Source organism: Guillardia theta (assembly GCF_000315625.1).
Source record: "Guillardia theta CCMP2712 unplaced genomic scaffold GUITHscaffold_86, whole genome shotgun sequence".
Classification (NCBI taxonomy): domain Eukaryota; class Cryptophyceae; order Pyrenomonadales; family Geminigeraceae; genus Guillardia; species Guillardia theta.
In genome coordinates, this window is record NW_005434588.1 from 224,558 (window position 1) to 243,188 (window position 18,631).

At 54.1% G+C, this 18,631-nt stretch overlaps 5 protein-coding genes across 5 annotated transcripts in view; 2 read left to right on the forward strand and 3 right to left on the reverse strand.

Moving 5' to 3' along the window:
• The window catches only part of GUITHDRAFT_45298 (hypothetical protein), a gene marked incomplete at both ends in the record, with an annotated part of 6,046 nt that extends 3,122 nt beyond the window's left edge, over window positions 1–2,924 (forward strand). Inside the window, 4 exons of the mRNA XM_005825194.1 lie at window positions 137–763; window positions 1,047–2,106; window positions 2,153–2,463; window positions 2,702–2,924. Coding sequence (XP_005825251.1) covers window positions 137–763; window positions 1,047–2,106; window positions 2,153–2,463; window positions 2,702–2,924 — 2,221 coding nt within the window. The remainder of the gene's footprint in view (window positions 1–136; window positions 764–1,046; window positions 2,107–2,152; window positions 2,464–2,701) is intronic.
• Window positions 2,925–4,585: 1,661 nt separating this feature from the next.
• On the reverse strand, window positions 4,586–4,828 carry GUITHDRAFT_55235 (hypothetical protein; the record flags this gene model as incomplete). Its single annotated transcript, XM_005825195.1, has 1 exon — window positions 4,586–4,828. A coding segment is annotated over one exon (243 nt), but the record flags the coding sequence as incomplete, so codon positions are not given.
• A 1,190-nt stretch (window positions 4,829–6,018) lies between these two features.
• GUITHDRAFT_115614 (hypothetical protein) lies at window positions 6,019–8,502 on the reverse strand (the record flags this gene model as incomplete). Its single annotated transcript, XM_005825196.1, has 1 exon — window positions 6,019–8,502. The coding sequence occupies one exon, from the start codon at window positions 8,500–8,502 to the stop codon at window positions 6,019–6,021; it is 2,484 nt and encodes an 827-aa protein (XP_005825253.1).
• Window positions 8,503–12,703: 4,201 nt separating this feature from the next.
• GUITHDRAFT_97019 (hypothetical protein) lies at window positions 12,704–14,968 on the forward strand. Its single transcript, XM_005825197.1, has 6 exons — window positions 12,704–13,392; window positions 13,780–13,900; window positions 14,089–14,172; window positions 14,342–14,419; window positions 14,545–14,623; window positions 14,879–14,968. The coding sequence occupies exons 1-6, from the start codon at window positions 12,752–12,754 to the stop codon at window positions 14,941–14,943; spliced, it is 1,068 nt and encodes a 355-aa protein (XP_005825254.1). The 5' UTR covers window positions 12,704–12,751; the 3' UTR covers window positions 14,944–14,968.
• A 540-nt stretch (window positions 14,969–15,508) lies between these two features.
• GUITHDRAFT_154762 (hypothetical protein) lies at window positions 15,509–17,666 on the reverse strand (the record flags this gene model as incomplete). Its single annotated transcript, XM_005825198.1, has 11 exons — window positions 15,509–15,573; window positions 15,821–15,874; window positions 16,006–16,065; window positions 16,116–16,151; window positions 16,282–16,305; window positions 16,551–16,607; window positions 16,813–16,854; window positions 16,962–16,988; window positions 17,036–17,215; window positions 17,402–17,551; window positions 17,601–17,666. The coding sequence occupies 11 exons, from the start codon at window positions 17,661–17,663 to the stop codon at window positions 15,550–15,552; spliced, it is 717 nt and encodes a 238-aa protein (XP_005825255.1). The 3' UTR covers window positions 15,509–15,549.
• Window positions 17,667–18,631: the final 965 nt, after the last annotated feature.

Sequence of the window (18,631 nt, forward strand, 5' to 3'; positions counted from 1 at the left end):
TCCCCCTATTCTTCAACTGCCCCTGCTCCTTCTTGCGCTCCTGCTCCTGCTTCTCCTCTCTGTCCGCTCCTATCCTTATCCTCCCTTTCATCCTATTTTCTTTCTTCCCCATACCTCACTCTCCTGCTCTCCTCAGGTGCCACAAGACCCGCGAAGCTCTCCGTCGCTTCTACATCAAGCACTACTCCGCTAGCCGCATGTGCCTCGCAATTCTCTCCAGCAAACCCCAAGCTGAGCTGCAAGCGCTCGTCCGCCGGCTCTTTGTGGGGGTCCCCAACTACGGTCACTCTCCGCCTCCCACCTGGGACGTTCCCATCAGGCCGCCTTCAGCTGGGGTCCGCATGGTCCAGTACGTGCCGATCCGAGAGCAGCGGCACCTGAGTGTGCTGTGGGAGCTTCCTCCGCTGTACAAGTCTTTCCACAAGAAGGCTGGCTCCTACGTCTCTCACCTGCTCGGGCACGAGGCCAAGGGCTCGCTGGCGGCGCTGCTGAAGAAGAGAGGGCTGATTGAGAGCCTCTCGGCTGGCGCCAGCACCGATCAGAGGTACGGAGCATCCTTTGAGATCTCCGTCAGCTTGACAACAAGCGGGTTTTCAAGGCGCAACGAGGTATGCGCTCCTCCTCCACCACCACCACCACCTCCTCCTCCTCCTCCTCCTCCTCCTCCTCCATCCTCCTCCTCCTCCTCCTCCTCCTCCTCTTTCTCCTTATTGGCTCTTGGCTTCTGCTCTAGGCTCCGCTGCTCTTGCCTCTGCTCATCCCTGTGCTCCTTTTTTGACCTCAAATCTTCTCTCATCCCCCCTCTCCTCGTCCTCCTCCTCCTTTCACATCTTCGTTTTCCTCTTACTTGCCTCGCCTCCACGCGTTGGTGCTGAAGTCCCTGCCTCTCCCTCACCCCTTCCTCTTCCTATATTCATTCTCCTTTCAACTCCTCTATCCCATTCATCTCTTCCTCTTCCTCTTCCTCTTCCTCTTCCTCGTCCTCTTCTCTCCTTTCCCCTCCTCCCCTCTCCTCTCTCTCCCTCCACTCCTCACGTTCCCCCCAGGTACGTCATCGCTCTTGCCTCCAACCTCCAGCTCTACCCTCCCAAGTTCGCCATCAGCGCCCCATATACCTACGGCCAGTTCGACCCCCAGCTGATCGACTGGTTGCTGAACAAGCTGCGGCCCGAGCACGCTGACATCTTTATCTCTGGCCCGGAGTTTGCGGGGGAGGCGAAGGAGCGGGAGGCGATCTACGGCACGAGATACGCCATGAAGGCCGTCGGTGCTGAGGAGCTCAACAAGTGGAACAGCGGGGTCATCGACGGCAAACTCCGCATCGTCTCTCCGAACCGATTCATCCCGACAAACTTTTCCATGGTTCCCTTCGAAGGAGCAGCAGCAGCAGCAGCGAGGAACTCCTCCTCCCCGATCAAGCTGGTGAGTCAGCAGGGAGCTCGCCTGTGGTGGAAGCAGGATGTCGAGTTTCCAGAGAAGAACTGGAAGGCCCAGCCCAAAGTCAACATCCTCTTCCTCCTCCTCACCCCCCACGCAGACTCCTCAGCCCGCTCCTCGCTCCTCTCCTCCCTCTTCTGCATGGTCTTCACCGATGCCATGGTCGAGACTACCTACGATTCAGCTGTTGCCGGACTCTCTTGGAGCGTCCAGCCCTCCTCTGACGGCCTCAAGCTCTCCTTCTCCGGCTACTCCGACAAGATCCTCCTCCTCCTCCAGCAGGTCTGCGGGCAGCTCGTCCGCTGCTTGAAGTCCAAAGTGGGCTGCAGCTGGACTCATCCTGGGCGATTCGAGACCATGAAGGACGAGCTGAGAAGGGTTCTGACGAACTCGAAAAAGGGGTCCCCCTACTCCAAGGCTCTAGAGCACCTCTCCCTCCTCCTGCTGAAGCGCGGCTGGACGGTTGACCGCCTGCTCTATGAGCTCTCCCTCCCCTCCGTCACCCTCGAGGCTGTGGTCGAGCATGTTCAGCTCCTCCTCTCCCGCGTCTTCGTCGAGGGCTTCGTGCACGGCAACGCTGCCTCCTCCTCGGCCAAGAGCTTCCTTCAGCAGCTCCTCCTCTCCCTCGACGCCTCCCCCCTCTCCGAGGACGAGCGGGACCTTCAGCAGGTGCTGTAGAGGAGGAGGGAGGTGGGAAAGTTGACATACCGAGCAGGTAGTCCAGCTGAAAGGAGGGTACGTGTTCCCGATGTCCCACACCAACCCCGAGGATCTCAACCATGCTCTCGAGCTCTACTATCAGATTCCCCAGCAGGGCATCGAGCAGGACGTGCGAGCGGCGCTGCTGGGGACGATGATCTCGGAGCCTTGCTTCAACCAGCTGAGAACCAAGGAGCAACTAGGGTACATTGTGGCATGCAAGATGAGACCTTTGTGGGGTTCCCTTCCTCCTCCTGTCGACGGGATCAGCGTCATAATCCAGAGCTCCCTCAAGGACCCCGCAGCTCTCGATCGATCTGCTAGACGGTGATGAAACCCCTGACTCCCTCCCCTTCCCTCCCCTCCTGTCCTCTCCTTCTCGTCCCTTCCCCCACAAACACACCTTTCTCTGCTGGCTCTGCTCTGCTCTGCTCTGCTCTGCTCTGCTCTGCTCTGCTCTGCTCTGCTCTGCTCTGCTCTGCTCTGCTCTCGCTTCCCCCCTCCCTCCCCTTCTTCCGCCCTATTGATGCTTCTCCTCCTCTTCCTCCTCCTTACAACCGCGCAGGTTCATCCGCTCCTTCCTCACGAACCTCACCACCATGTCGGAGCACACCTTCACCAACCACAAGTCAGCGCTCATGGCAGAGATCCAGGAAAAGGAGACGAGCATGTCACAAGAGACTTCGCGGCTATGGCGGGAAATCAGCCTCAGGAGGTACGACTGGGACAGGAAGCAACGTCTCCTCCTCTCCCTCTCCCCCGTCTCTCTCTCCGACATGCGCAGCTTCGCCAGGCAGACCTTCGACCTCAGCGGGCACTCAATGGCTGTGTGGGTGTACGGCAAAGGGATGGAGCCGCCAACAGCACTGCCCTCCTCTGAAGAGGACGAAGGAGGAGGGGAAGGAGAAGGGAAAGGAGAGCAGAGAAAGCTGGTCGGGTCCATCTCCTCCTTCAAGACTGGCAAGGCCTTCTTCCCTCTGGGAGCACCCAAGAAAGAGGAAGGCCAGGAGGGAGGGAGTCAGTGAAGTCGTGGGAGGGAGGTAGCAGGACGTCTCTTTTCAGATGTAACACAAACGTGAAATAAGCGTGCAAACAATATGCCTGAATTCAAGCATGATAATCCTCCCTCCGAACCTGCACGCCATTCAGTCACATCACGAAGTATACTGTCTCCCTCGGCTAACCCTCCCCCCTCCCCCGTTCTTCCTCTCCCTCCCTCCTACTTTGATCTCTCGATTGCTTTCGTTCTCCTTACGTCGTCCCTCTTCCTTGTTCCCCCTGTCCCCACCTTCACTCTGTCTCACTCCTCCTTCCCTCCTTCCTTATTTCCACCACCACCACCTCCTCCTCCTCTCCTTCCCTCCTCCTCTCCCTCCTTCTTCCTTCTCTCCTCTTCTCCTCTTCACCTGGTGGAATTTGTTCGCGCGAACTCCAACCTTGACCCACCACTTGTCGCGCACCTTCAGCTCCATCTTCTCCATCTGACGGTTTGCCTGAGAGCAGAGCGTTACAAGCTCCATTTCTCCTCTCCTCTCTCCCTCCTCTCCTAAACCCCTCTTCCCCTGCTCCCCTGCTCTCCTGCTCTCCTCTTCAACCTTGGCTACTCTTGACGATCCCCGGTAGAGCGTCACTATGCCATTCGATTGGTAGGAATTGGTAAGCAGACCGACGATCTTTCTGCTCGTTTGGCGTCAGTACAGGAAGCAACAACATGAGACGACATAGCAACGCAAAGGGACAGAAAACGTTCAAGAGATTGAGAGGAGAAACGATGATGGAAGAATAGGGACCAAAGAGAAGGACGGAAAGAGAAGGGAGGAGGAAGGAGAAAGTGGAAGATCAATAGTTTGGTTTGCAGTGTTCGGATGAAGAAACATCACCCATGTGCATCGTTGGATTTCTTTGATCCTAAAATTTCTGGCCTTAGCCTTTGCCTGTAGTATTTCTGTAACATTCTAGTCAAAGACAGGAAAATGTTTGGATACAATCAGGAGTGAGTGGGAAGAGGAAGGCGAAGGCGAGATGGAGAGAATAGGAGGAGAACAAGGAAGGAAGGAGGAAGGTTTAGACTGAAGGCAGCACGACATTGACGGCGATGTCACAAGCAGCGGTAGATCGGAAGGAGCAGCAATAGGGGGGGGGGGGTTGGGATTTCTACCTTGAATGCTCGATGTCCCAACACCTTGCTGGCTGCTCCGTCCTCCCCACCAGAGATAGACAGCTCGCTGACTTGCTTCGCGTGTTTCTTTGACATCCTGGCAGCTTCTGCCTTCTTCCCTTGTGTGGAAACAATTATCGCGCTACTCCCTTGCTGCTCTTCGCCCATCTCGTCCTCGTCGATCTCCTCCTCATCATCAGTCTCCCACTCGTCCTCATCCTCCTCATCCACTCCGAGGCTGTTGGGGGAGAGATCGATGTCGTAGAAGTCTTGATACTCCTCCTCGCAACCCTCGAAGTTGATCTTGCAGTGGGACTTTGAAATCATGTGGTTCCTTACAGCCCCCAACGAGTAGAAGGTCTTGTTGCACCACAAGCAAACACATCCAACGGTGAGCTTTTGCCTGATGTACTCTAACATCCCATCAAGATTGTTGCACTTGTCAAGGAATGGGATGAAGAAACCAAACTTCTTTGCCATGTACTCGAGGTTTTCATGTAAGCTCTCGCTCCTGTGCCGATCAAAGAACGAATCGACGTCTTCCAGCTGCTCAGCATTCTGCGCTCGCCACTCCATGAACTCCTCTTCAGACATCTGAGAGAAGTCAGGGAGATTCGATGCACTGTTTCCTTCACTAGAGCTGTTTGCCGTGCCTGCTCCAGTCTCCTCAGTTTTGCCGTCCTTGTGTTTTTCCCTCTTCTCGGCCTTCTCTCTGGCCTTCTTTCCAAGGTGCTCTTTCTTCTTCTGTCTATCTGCTCCTTGTTCACCCACATACGCTGCTACTCGTAGCAAGAAGTCCTGCTCTCCGATCGCCGCCAGCCCGGCAACCTTTCTCTTGAGGTTGTGCCGATGCCACTCTGACTTGTAGTGAGCACGCAACTCCTCCATGTTCTCCGCTTCGTAGCCACCACATCCAATGCATTTCAGAGCATTCTCAGCGCTACCATGAACGACCAAGCTCTCTGCTCCTCCTCCTCCTCCTCCTCCTCCTCCCAGCGTTGAGCCATGAAATATGAGCGCCATGCTCTGCAAACTTCTTTCCCCCACCCCTGTACCCCCACCCCTCATACTGCCACTTTTTGATACCCCCACGTACAGCCTGCCTGTATCGTTATCTCTTCCTAGGACCAATTGCTAGCTCCAGGTGAGTACCCCAGGTCTCATTCCCATAACAACACTACCCCACCCCACCATTGATTTCGGTTTGTTTTGTGTGAAATGGTGCCTTCAATTAATGAAATTTAGATTGTACATTTGAACTTTATCTCAGATTTCGAGAGAACAGTCTTGCACGTGCATTTCTGCTTGTAGCTTTGACTTCTCCATAGGGCGAAGCTGCGACGAAGCATGCGGAAGAAATGAAGGAGGAGAAGGAGGAGCAGGAGCAGGAGGAGCAGGAGCGGGAGCAGGAGCAGGAAGAGAAGGAGCAGGAGGAGCAGGAGGAGCACGCTGCTCTACTTCTCCTCCAGCGATGTGAAATCAGAGTGGAGACTCCTGGTGTAGTACTGGCAGGAGGAGGAGGAGGAGGGGGGGGGGGGAGGAGAAGGAGGAGAAGGAGGAGGAGGAGGAGGAGGAGAAGGAGGAGGAGGAGGAGGAGGAGGAGGAGTCGGTGGTGATGAGAGATTTTGATGATGATCGCACAGTTTCAACCTTTGATTGCAGCAACAAAGTTCATTATACTGTTAAAGCTCTAGATTCTCGTCTTGCCGAGGAACTCACCTCCATCACAGACATTCGAACTCCTGGACCGTCTGCCCTTGTTCCTCCAGAGCAGGCGCCGGAACTCTAACAGTCATCTTCACGAGAAGATACTTCTTAGTTCCTTCCTCTACAGTCTCTGTGTCTCTTACGCACTCCAAGACCGTCTCCCACTTGTCAAACCCGGCAGGAAGCAAGAGTTTCCCTGAGAACACGTACAAGTCCGGCTGCCCACGTCGTTGCTGCCTCGTCTCAGCCCTGCACGCTATCTTGACTAGCTGTGCCCTCCCCTTCTCCAGGCCCGCGGGGTAGTCGGCAAGCATGCGATCAACCGACATGGTCCCTGAGGGCGGGCAAACTCCATTGTCGGTCTCGCGGTTGACGATCACGTCGAACGACGTCTGCTCGCTAGTGAGGAAGTAGGCGCCAAGGATGGAGATGACTAAGTGAAACTTGGTCTCCTCCTTGGTCATGATGACCCCAAACCAAGCTTGCGCAAGGGCAGGCAGGATATCATTTCGATTGGACGCGCTGAGCTTCTTGACGTTGTCAAGGTAATCCGCCGCTCCTATCTGAGCCACTCGGTTGACCACGTCCTGCGCGAAAGTATCGAGCGTGCTATCCCAATCGAGCAAGATCTTCCTCTTCACGCTCTCGTTGTCCATGAGAACGTCCGCCACCTGATTCGACCGGATCCTGTTGGTCAACCTGAACCACAGCTGGTTGAACCTGTTGCGCTTGTTGGCAATCTCTTGTTGATGTTCCCCACCAGAGTTGCTGATGTTCTCGAAGACGATCTTCTCGGGGAAGGAGTACTCTTGCACGCACCACAGCCGACTTTGGTACCAGTCCTGCTCCAGGATCCTTGAATCTCCGGTGTTGTTGAAAGCGACTACTAGCCCTCCCGAAGAGTAGAGGCCGATCATGCGAGGGATCAAGGCGTTCCTGTAAGCCTCTTTCACTCTTTCATGCTCCTTCGTCCCTGCTGAGTTGACTTGAGGGATCGAGAACTGATCCATCCAGACATACTCCTGACTGCCTCTCGCCAGTGCATTCACCATCCCTTGCAGCATCGGCTCCACTATCGTGACCACCCAATCGAAGCCGTCGTTGCCTGCAAGCCGAATCTTGTAGCAACGAGGAGCAGCAGCCTGCGGGTTCTTCTTCCTGTACAGAAACTCGTCGCTCCATCGGTAGCTGATCACGGCGGAGAGATCGACTCTGTCTTGACTAGCGAGGAAGGTTGGGATCCGAACGTCATGCTCGACAACAGCTGGGCCGCTCTTGCTTGCCTCCAGGATGCGCGAGAATTCAGAGACCAGGCGGTCCTTGGACAAGACGAGCCCGTAGTTGTCAACGGTTTCTCTCTTAAGCAGCTGCTGGACTGACATCTCGTGATCCCGGACAAGGAACAGGAAGATTGTGAGGACGACACAGAGAACGAGCAGGATGGCGGCAAAGTTGTTGATCCCTCCTAGCGCCCCCATGTTGGCCAACTGGCAGCCTCCTACCCATGGCACTGAGAGAAACCACAGGAAGGAGGCGACAACTTTGCGCTGAGGCCTCGACACCATGGAGGTGATGTCAAGAGAGACGATGGACTCGCCCGTGAAGAAGAGCGAGGAGAGGATCCGCCATGGCAAGTACACGACGCCTCCGTCCACCACCAAGATGATCCCCGTCAGCACGTAGAGGATGGGAGCCAGGACGATCTGTGCGCTAGGAGGCACGATCACATACCCTCCCAGGATCAGCAGCAGCGCTGGGATGAAGAGCACACCCGACAGCGTGGCGGAGTAGAGCTGCCGGACTTCGCTGCAGGTGATCCAGATCCAGAAGGCGTTCTTGAACCTCGACCCGTTCATCAGGACGTTCTCCAGCACCCGCGACTGGAGCGTGAAGTCTCCTTGCGACGCCAGGACAACCGTCTTGAGGATGATACCGACCGACACCCCGAGGAAGCAGGCGTACGCAGCGACAAGAGGCTGGAGGCTGCAGATGACGCAGCTCGTGACTCCTGCGTACCCATCGCCATAGTCCTGTACGTAGTTGCAAGCCGTTGTTGCCTGCGACCTCTCAAACTCCCCGTACATGGACCCAACGATGATCAGCCAGATCAGAATGCCGAGGTCCGTCAGAGTGTTTAGCCCTCTGATGCGCTTCTTCTGTGCCATGCACAGCTGGGGGGTGCAGAGAGCGAGGAGGTTGCGGTTGGCGTCCAGCAGGCTCTGGGCATACATGCGAGTAAGCATCCTCTTGTACAGCGAGGTCATCCAGAAGATCACTTCAATCCCAAAGAGCACGAGGCAAAAAAAGAACGGGATGAAGACAGCTCCGCTCGCCAGGCCCGTCAAGTGCCGGAAGCACAAGCCGCTCCCGTAAGACCAGAGGACGAAATAGGCGAGAGAGAGAACTTTCAAGCACGCAACCGCCCTTGCAACGAGGATGAACTTACTCCTGCTGAGTGTGACCACGTTGAGGAAATCCATCACGATGTTGGAAGACGACATGGCGACTGATTCAATTGATATCAATGGATGACCGATCGATGATGATGATTATGAGCACAAGGTTGTTCTTGGACACTCTGATAGTCTCATACCTGGTATCATGATATTCATTAGATTTCTAGCGCAAAAAGATTCATTGTTGCTCAAACACATTCACAACGACTCTAACTTCCTATCCGTTTTTCGTACTCTCCCTCTCTCAATCAATATCCTAACTCCTCCCATGTCCTCCAATCTCAGAACCCTCTTTCCTCAACTCACTCTACTCTGCTCTCTATCTCCCCTCATCTCTCCTCTCCTCCCCTCTCCTCTCCCCTCTCCTCTCCTCCCCTCTCCTCTCCTCTCCTCTCCTCTCCCCCCTCCTCTCCCCTCCCCTTCCCTCCCTTGCAACCCCAGGCGTAAAAAACTGCATCCCGACTTTTATCACGGTTACCCTACCCCCTCCCAAAAGATACCATCCATCATGAACCCCTTGTTTCTAGTTCAAATATCCACTACCCCTGTAGTTCTTTCCGAAAAAAAAGGTAACCCCTACCCCCTTATGGTCTCCGAGCATCTGATTACTATCATTTAGTATCCATTATTTGACTGCATCCACCCCCACCCCCAGTTTACCCTTCTTTTACCCCACCCATATGGGTGTTTCACTGCAAAGGCGACTATTCGGCAAGTCCGATGATCGAGCCCGCCTCTGATCAGGTGGCCAGTGCCAACTGACGGCTAACGTACGGTCACGGCAAGGCCCGATGATCATCATCGGATCATCCGATCCGCGGCCGCAGTGCCGCCGACCGGAGCCCCGGCCCACTCAGTGCCGCCAACTTGTTGCTTGCAGTGCGGCATGATCTCCGGCATTCCGGCGTGCGGCATGATCCATCCGAGTTTGACGGTAGTCGGATCCAATGCCGGGAACTCAGCTGGCAGTCCCAGGAGATCATCTGTGATCTGGCCTGGACTCCGCCGACTCCTAGCGTTGCCCGGTTTCTCAATTGACCTTGGAGCTCTACTTGAAAACGTTTCCGGAGCGGCTGTGTGACGGAATACAAGTTTGTTGGACTTGTACTAGTCCAAAGTCACGCAGATATCACATCGACCTTAGTTGTAACAAGACAGTTTTTGCTCAAGACCGAGTTTAATGCACACAAATCCAGAATTGAGGAGCACATGAGAGATAGACTGTATGCTAGGATGTGAAACACAAGCATCCAGACATGAGAGGACCTTAGCAAGACGGCTAGGAAGGTCCCCTCTTCATCCCATGTACTACATGCCGCCTCGCCACGGAAGTCGTCTTGGTTTACAGGAGAGTTTTTGTTAACTCGGCGCTATCTGACTGGCACGGCTGGCATACGTTCCATCAGTAGTCAACAGGGAGTGTATATACGGACCCCATGTGAACCCCCAAAAAAGTAGAAAAAAAAAGACCAGATTTGCTAGGGTGCAATTTGTACCAGTCCTTCCCCCCCTGATGGCGCCTGGGGGTCTTCTGCCCTTGCCTGGAGTAGACCCCACCCTCACTCTCCCATGGGAAAAGAGTAGGTCGGGTGGGCGACTTGGCTGGGGCAAGGGTAGGTTGTGAACCTTTTATTCCAAGTATTTGCATGCAGAAATTTGTATCGGCGGCGTGCTATTCTTAGATTCAAACTGTACTGCATGACGACAATAAAATCAATTCTACACGCCTTCGTGGTACAAGAATAGTACCGAAAATCCTATCGACCCACCCATGCTTTTCTCTGTTGGATACAGGAGGCATAACCCCTGGTCAGAGGCGTGTATTCAAAATTTGAACTTTAACGTAAGGTACCCACCCTTTCTCATGTGTCATAATTCCCTGAAACAGGAGGGTGATCGATACGGCACTCAATCTTGGGATCAGGGGGTGGGTGGTAAGGAATCCCCAACCCATCCCTCCCTCTCGATGCATGATGAATGTTGCCCATCCAGTGACCATCAGGCTACTGAAAGATGCCAAGACCAACATGGTGACAAAGGTCAAACATGAGAATCAAAGATGGTGTGTTTGAGTGGTATGCATGCTCACTTTGCAACTCTGATACTTTAGTGACAGATCCTGCTTCCCGGCGAGCAGTCATCGTGCATGGATCAGGATGCCCAAAGCTCTGCCCTTTTCAACGCTGCACTTGCACATATTACATGTGGTGATGCACTCAGGTTGGCATTGCTACTCCACATACAGGTTGATGACAGACGTTATGTTGTCTAGATTGTTTAGAACCCCAATTCCAGCTTGAACAACATTCTTGAAGACGTGCAAACTGTTAGCGGCAATCTGTTTCTCAAAAACAGATCCCATCACGAATCACGGTGAGGCTGAGATCAAGTGAAGATTGATCTTCTCATGTTTGTGTATCAGGTAAGCATCGTGCATCCACATGAACAAGCAACACAGCATTTTTTTCCTTGGCACCTTCCTTCCTAGCAGAACAATGAACACATGTAAGATATTACATGCTCGTGACGATATCGACAGCAGACAAGTTTTACGACAAAAGAAAATTATGTAGGGATGATCTAAGTGTATCGAATACTTGCTGTTGGTGCTCAACATGTGGAGAAAAGACGATTTGAATGAATTCATGAGAATTCATGACAGTGGATCACTTCTGAAGCAACGTATCTCAATGTTGCATACATAGCTTGACTTCATATCCTTACATCGTGAGAGTCGACAAGCTGTATGGAGTGAGCTTTTCTGCGTCACATCATCATGCTGAGATCTGCATGCAACTTTCCAGCGCAGTTGCAGAGTCATGTGCACAGGAGTTCTCTTGCAAGTAGACTGATTCCAGATCATGCTTAATGAAATGCGTACCTTCTGTTGATGCCTTGACCAAGAACAATCGTGTTACAGAGTATTGCTACTCGCTGCATGCGAAGCTGCTACTGTCTACAACACTCTAGAGTTCTCAACATCATATCAGTCCACAGCATGCAGGTTGCAAGGTTCCGAACGAACCGCGCTTCAAAGCAGGGCCATGAGCTTTGAATCATGCTTGATAGAACACGTACACTCAGCTCAGTTCATGCTTTCGTGACCCTAGTTGGATGTTCATACACCTTGCCAATGCCCGTGAAACATGTTGCCTCTCCCATTCAAATGTATACCGTAAATCTGAGGCACAAAATTTCTAACATCAAATATCTTGAACTATGCAAAATCAAAATCCTTGATTACACTATGATGAGGCAAGAGCAGGATGCTCGTTATCCCATCTTGTTTGTGAGGGCACGAGTGAAGGTTGAGCTGCTTTGACAAACAGCACTGGATATCTAGTGCAATACTTTACATCTCAAGCATTTTTTTATTGATAAAACATAACATTGTCGACTTTGCGAATGAAAAATCATCACAGCAACACTTGGATGGTGCTTGATTCTGAACTTGCAAGATTAGATTACGATAAGGATGATTGTATTCACAAAAGCAACACAACGACCGTGTTATCAAGATATCTCATCGACATTAACTTCGAATCTTGATGGTCTATCCGTCTTCGTCATTGATTAGCGTTGTGCATATCCCTGCACCATCGCGAGAGGGCTGAAGGGAGGGGGGAGGGGCTCGGGGGGTCTACCATCATAAAATGCTGGACTCTTAAAAGTATTGTAATTTGTACCATTAAAACAAATAAATTAGTATTACAGGACCCACCCCTGTGCATTTCCCTCTTCAAACTCTACCACGCCTGTATCAGAGCCCCACAGGAAAAAGAACCCCAAAACCAACAAGCGAACGTAATGCTCCGACGGGACGGTCCCGGATTATACGACGGTACTCACTGGCCGGGCAGTCACGGTTCCCGACTCAGTGACTCAGTACGGTAGCCGCCGGGCCCCGCGGGCCGGGCGGCCCGGGGCGGACTTGGCCAGCCAGGTTCCTTATATCTAGTCCGAGGCAAGTTATAAAGGATGAGGACCCACCCGGATCCCTTGTAATACACCTTCAATACCCCCTCTTTTTCTTTGCCCATTATCTCAAAGTGAGGGTAGGGTAGTATCACTGACCCCACCCTGCTCATGGAGGTAACCTTCTTGCAAATTCCTCATGGCGCGCGTGCGAAACTCGATGAGGATGGCGGTGGTGCTGGCGGCGTCTTCCTGCGCCATGTCCTTCTCCCTCAACACAGCCTCTCTGCTCTCTCGCTCTTCCGCCCAGCTGACGCTCTCCTGCTCCCGCAGGTCTCACCTGGTTCTTCGTCAGGCTGGGGGGGCACAGAGACTGAACATGGCACAAACTTTCACTGAGGCGGATACATGGAAGGCAACGGATATCCCGAAGCTGCTCAAGGAGGCTGCTACTCACTTCCTCGATGACGACAACGTCAAGTTCACCCCGACCAGCGGGGGCGTGAACAACCTGGTCCAGTACGTCGACACCAGCGATGGTCAGCGGTATGTGATGAGGATCTACAACAACGGCGGCAACTCCGTGCGCGTCAAGTACGAGCATGCCGTGCTCAAGGAGCTGAACAAGCAGACCATGTCCTTCAAAGTCCCCGACTACGTGCCGAGCAAGAAGACTGGAGATACCCACGTGCTCCTGTCCAACGGCGCAGAAGCTTGCATGTGCCACACCATCCCTGGAGAGCTTCCCAAGTCGGCAGAGCCAGCGAGCATCGGCAGGGCGGCAGGAGAACTGCTGGTGGCTCTGGGCAACGTGAAGATCGAGCTCAAGTCCCCGACTCCCCCCTACTTCGACATCTACAAGGTCCACCATGCGATCTCGAGGGAGAAATTCTTCGAGGAGATCCAGAAACCCTGGGCCGACAGCTGCAAGGAGTCGATGAACATCATGGTCCAAGAGTTCGAGAGGATCGAGAAGCGCCTGGAGGAGCTCAAGTCCCAGAACCTCCCCTTCCAGCTCATGTGGGATGCCCTTACCGTTCTCCTCCCCCCTCCCCACCCGCCTCTCTTACCTCCGCCCCTTCCCTTATCCTTGCAAACTGTGCAGTTCTCCTTTCCATCTCCTCTCTCTCTGCGCTCTTTCGTTGTTGCTCATTCTCCTCCATTCTCTCCTCTCCTCTCACCCCTCACCCTGCTCTGACTCCCTCTGAAGCATTTGTGTCTGCCTGCTCCCGCTCCTCCTCCTCCTCCTCCTCCACCACCACCACCACCACCACCACCACTTTTTCCTCCTGTTGCTGCTCCTCCTCCTCCGAGTTCCTGCTCCTGCTCCTGCTCCTGCTCCTGCTCCTGCTCCTGCTCCTGCTCCTGCTCCTCTCTCCCTCCCCTCCACTCACACATTGCCGGCAGCCACGGCGATCTTCACTTTGACAACGTCCTCTACGACGGAAAGAAGGTGACTGGTCTGCTGGACTTCGAGTTTGCTGCGGAGGACTGGAGAGCAATGGAGCTTGCTGTCTGCCTTTCCAAGGTAGGAGAGGAGGAGAGGAGAGGAGAGGAGATGAAGGGAAGAGAGGAGAGGAGAGGAGAGGAGATGAAGGGAGGGGAGGGGAGGAGAGGGGAGGAGAGGAGAGGAGAGGAGATGAGAGGAGAGGGGAGGGGAGAAGCAGTTAGAAACAAGGCTCAGGACTGGGGGAGCTGACATGCATGTTGGCTCAGTACGCTGCGGAGAAAGATCCCTTTAACCTCATGGACTCGTTTGTCTCTGGATTTTGTGAGTATGGCGAGCTGACAAGGAAGGAGGTGAAGTGATGTCTCCTGCCCTTGCTCCTGCTCCTGCGCCTGCGCCTGCTCCTGCGCCTGCTCCTGCGCCTGCTCCTTTTCTTGTTGTTGCTTATGCCAACAGACAAGAATCAAGTTTGCTTTCTTCGCTCTCTCTGTCTGTAAGAATGTTTCTGATTGTGATTTGCAGGTGGAAGGAATTCCTGATATGATCAACCTGAGGATCATGTCCAATGTACTTTATTTCATCGGAAGAGCTCTTGCCAAGGTACGGATGACGACGATGAGGAGGATGACGATGAGGATGATGAGGAGGATGACGATGATGATGATGATGATGATGATGACGCTTCAACTAAGATTGCGACTGATTTGACATGTCTTATCTCGCAGGAGGACACCATCGAGGCTCTGACGTCCCGTGCTGACATGTACGCTGAGAGGATCCAGTGGGTCAATGCGAACAGACAGGTGAGGAATCTTGAAGTTACATTTCCCCTCCTCCTCTCCTACTCTCCTTCAATTACCTTCATGCTTTCTGTCTGCTCCGTCTGGCCCTCTTACCCCCTCCCCTCCCTCGGTCTCCCCTGCTATTCAGTGATCTCCTTTCCTGCCCTCTCCTCTCCTCTCCTCTCCTCCCCTCCCCTCCCCTCCCCTCCCCTCCCCTCTCCTCCCCTCCCCTTTCCTCTACCCCCTCTCTCCTCTATTCTAGACTTGTCTCGTCAAACTATCATCAAATCTCTCTCCTCACCCATAGAGAAGAAGCTCGCCGACAAGGCCTGGAAGCTCTGATAGCATAAAGCATGCGCAACACATGCACGAGTTGGAGATGAGGAAGGAGACGGAAAGAAATAGGGGAAGGGGAAGGAGGAGGGAAGGAGGGGGGAAGAAAGGGAAGGAGGAGGAGGAGGGGGAGGAGGAGGGAAGAAGGAGGAGGGGGAAAGGAGGGAGGGAGAAAGAGGATGGAAGGAGGAGGAGGAAAGAAGGGGTGGGGGTAGGGGAGGCGCGGGGTGGTGTAGAAGGGAGAGAGGAATGGATTGAGGGCGGGTGAGGGAGGTTTGAAGCCACAGAACTACTTCCGGACGAACAAGAGGAAAACTCACAGACACGAAGGAAAAGAAGTAGAGGGAGGAGGAGCAGGACGAGGAGGAGCAGGACGAGGAGGAGAGATTGAAGGAGGAACAGGAGGGGGAGCAGGAGGACGAGGAGGAGCAGGACTGGAAGTAGGAGGGGAAGGACTGGAAAGAGGAGCAGGGGCAGGGGCAGGAGCAGGGGCAGGAGCAGGAGCAGGAGCAGGAGCAGGAGCAGGAGCAGGAGGAGGTGGTGGTGGTGGAGGAGGAGGAGGAGGATCATTGTATCACTTTCACTGAATTCATTCAAGTCACGTGCCTTTCACCCCTAGAGGCCGAAGAGAGTTTGACCCTGAGCAGCCGTCAGACATCAGACCATCCGCCTCCGCAGCTCCTGCCCCTCCCCCTGCTTCTGCTCCTTCCGTGCTTCTGCTCCTTCCGTGCTTCTGCTCCTTCCGTGCTTCTGCTCCGAACTCCTCTACTCCCCTCTCCTCGCTCTGCTCCTTCCTGCGCGTATCCTTCTTTCTTCCTCCCCTTCATGGCCTCAGCCTATTTGTCTTCGCCCTGCACTCCTCTCCTCCATTTCCCTGCCCCAGTACCTTGAGGTTAGCCTTGCCCTTGATCGATCCAATCTCCTTCTCCTTCTTAGAAAGCTGCGGAAAATTCAGCCCCTCCTCCGCCTCCTCCTCCTCCTCATCATCATCATCATCAATATCATCATCATCATCATCAACCCCTCGTCCTCCCCCCGTCCCTGCTCCTGTTCAGTACAGAGGCAGCATACCTCTTCCTCGGCCTTCTTCACAGCTGCCTCAGCTTCAGCAGCCTTCTTCAGCAGCTCATCCTGTAGCTCACCCGTCAGCTCACTCCCTCCTTCCCTCTCCTCCTCCTCACCTTGTTCGCAGAGTTCGCCTTCTTGGCAGCCTCAGCCTGCTTGAACTCTCAGCGATTCGCTTCCGCCCCCCCCTGCTCTCCTTCTCCTCCTTCTCTCTCTGTCCTCCTCTCCTCCCCTCCCCTCCCTTCCACTCCTTCCCCTCCCCTTCCTCTCATCTTGCTTCACCTTTGCCTGGGCCTCAGCCTGAGCCTGGACAAGCGAGCGGGTCAGAGTGAACGAGAGAAAGAAGGACCACAACAAGCAGCTGCAGCAGCCAGGCAGGAGGGAAAGCAGAACAGAGAGAGGAGGGAGAAGCTAGACAAATATGAAAGGATGGTGGTGGTGGTGGTGGGGGGGGGGGGGGAGCACGAACAGGAACATAAGGAGCTGTAAAAGGTGGAGGGTGGTGACGAAGGAGGAGGACGAGGGAGGTAGGGGAGTTATAGAGAGGTTACCTTATCAGCAGCAGCCTTATCAGCAGCAGCCTTCTGTGCAGCCTTCTCAGCAGCAGCCTGCGATTCACGATCATCCAACTCCTCTCCTCTGATTCTTCCCCTCCCTCCCTTTCCTTCCCTTTCCATCCCCTCCCTCCCTTCGCTTCCTCTCCCTCCCTCCCAGCCTACCTCTTTGTTTCCACCTTCCTCCTCCTCCCCTGCCACCCTCACATCCCTCTTCCATACTCCCTCCCCCACCATAAGCCCTTCCCCTTTCGTTCACCTTGTCCGCAGCAGCCTTCTGAGCCGCCTTGTCAGAAGCAGCCTGCAGGAGTGTCAAAGAGGAGGAGGAAGAGGAGGAAGAGGAGGAGGAGGAGGAGGAGGGAGGAAGGAGAGGAGAAGAAAAAGAGGAGGAGGCGGGGGAGGAGAAACCTTGTCAGCGGCAGCCTTGGCCTTAGCCTGCGAGTTGCTCAGTTAGCTTTGACTTGCTCCTTCTTACTCTTCACCTCAGCATCAGCCTTGGCTGCGCTCTGATCAGCAGCAGGAGCCTTGGCAGCAGGAGCAGGAGCAGGGGCAGGGGCAGGAGCCTTCACTGGAGCAGGGGCAGGGGCAGGGGCTGAGCCTCCCTCATCAACGAACGCTCCAAGGGATCGAAGCTTGCTGATGTCAACAGCAGCATCTGCAGGCTGCAAGCAAACAAATACATCAATCATCCACCTCCTCCTCCCTCCCTTCTCTCCCTTCCATTCCTCCCTCCTTCCCCTTCCCCCCCTCCCCTCCTTCTCATTCTCTTCTCTCTCCGTCCTCTCCCCTTTGACTTTTTCCTGTCTGACTCCCCAGTCCAACCTCCCTCCTCCCTTCTCCCTCCTCACCTTCAGCGCAAAGGCAGCAGCAACGGCTGGGGCAAGGCCGAGAAGAGAACGACGGGAGACCTCTGGCTTGGCATCGTCCTTGGCCATGGCCATAGAGGAAACGCCAGCTCGCTGGCTGCGGAGGCCGTTGAGAGCAGGAGTAGCAGGAGACTGGGAGGGGGGAGATATCAGCAAGCAAAAGCTGCGTCACTCTGCTTACAAAAGCGTCGGCGGACCCTGCGGCAGCCAGGGCGACAGCGAGTGCGATCTTTGGGCTCCACATGCTGGCAATGAAAAAAGATCAGCACAGATGCTGGTAAGGTCTGATGACGACGAAACTTTAGGGAGGTCAGGAGGAGGAGGAGGGAGAGTACCGGCGAGAACAGGGACCACAGCACTCGTGAAAATGGTCCCAGCAGGGAGAATATTGACAGACAGGCAGACAGATCAAATTGCACAGATAGACATATCAAAGTGGACCAAAACGAGGACTTTGTTCTATCTACACCTCTGGCTTTCTTGAAGAAATCCCAACTTGAAACAATGCTGCTTTTGACCTCGTTTCGTAGTTTGAGAACTTACAAGGGAAATTCAATCGAATTACAAAATCAGACAGGAAAACCCTTTGAAACATGTACAACATAAACTCAAATCATTTTTTGAGACATCAAAACAGCAATCCAACAAAACAATTCATCGCAAATCAGCCCAGTCAAGAAATGTTACATCGTTTTCACTCTGAAACCGCAGTGATGTCGGGGCTGGTCGAACATGTGAGATCAGACAAGGAGACGTATGCACGAGCTTGCTTCAGTGAATGAAACACAAGAGGAGGGAGGAGAAGGGAGGAGGAGAAGCCTTCTTCGGGACAACAAGGACGAAATTTCTTCCGTTTCCCCTCTGCATTGTGTCTTTCTTAGTCGGTTCTCCCGTACCCCCCACACCCCCCGATTTGAGCTCGATTACACCGGTGCTCATAGAACTACCCACGTTCTGGATGTAATGGATTTTACGACCCCCATTGAGATCCCTCTGGTTCAATGACCGGTATTTTACCCAGAGAATCTTTCCTAAATGGACCGGTATCTATTAAAATCCTACCACCCTACCCTACCGCTCTCCACATTTTCTCATGACCCTTCTCTTAAATGTAGAAAGTGGCGGGCCATCCCTCCCGGGCCCTGAATGGCGGGCCATCCCTCCCGGGCCCTGAGCTGGTGGCGCCAGTGGTGGCGCCGTCCGAGTCCCGGT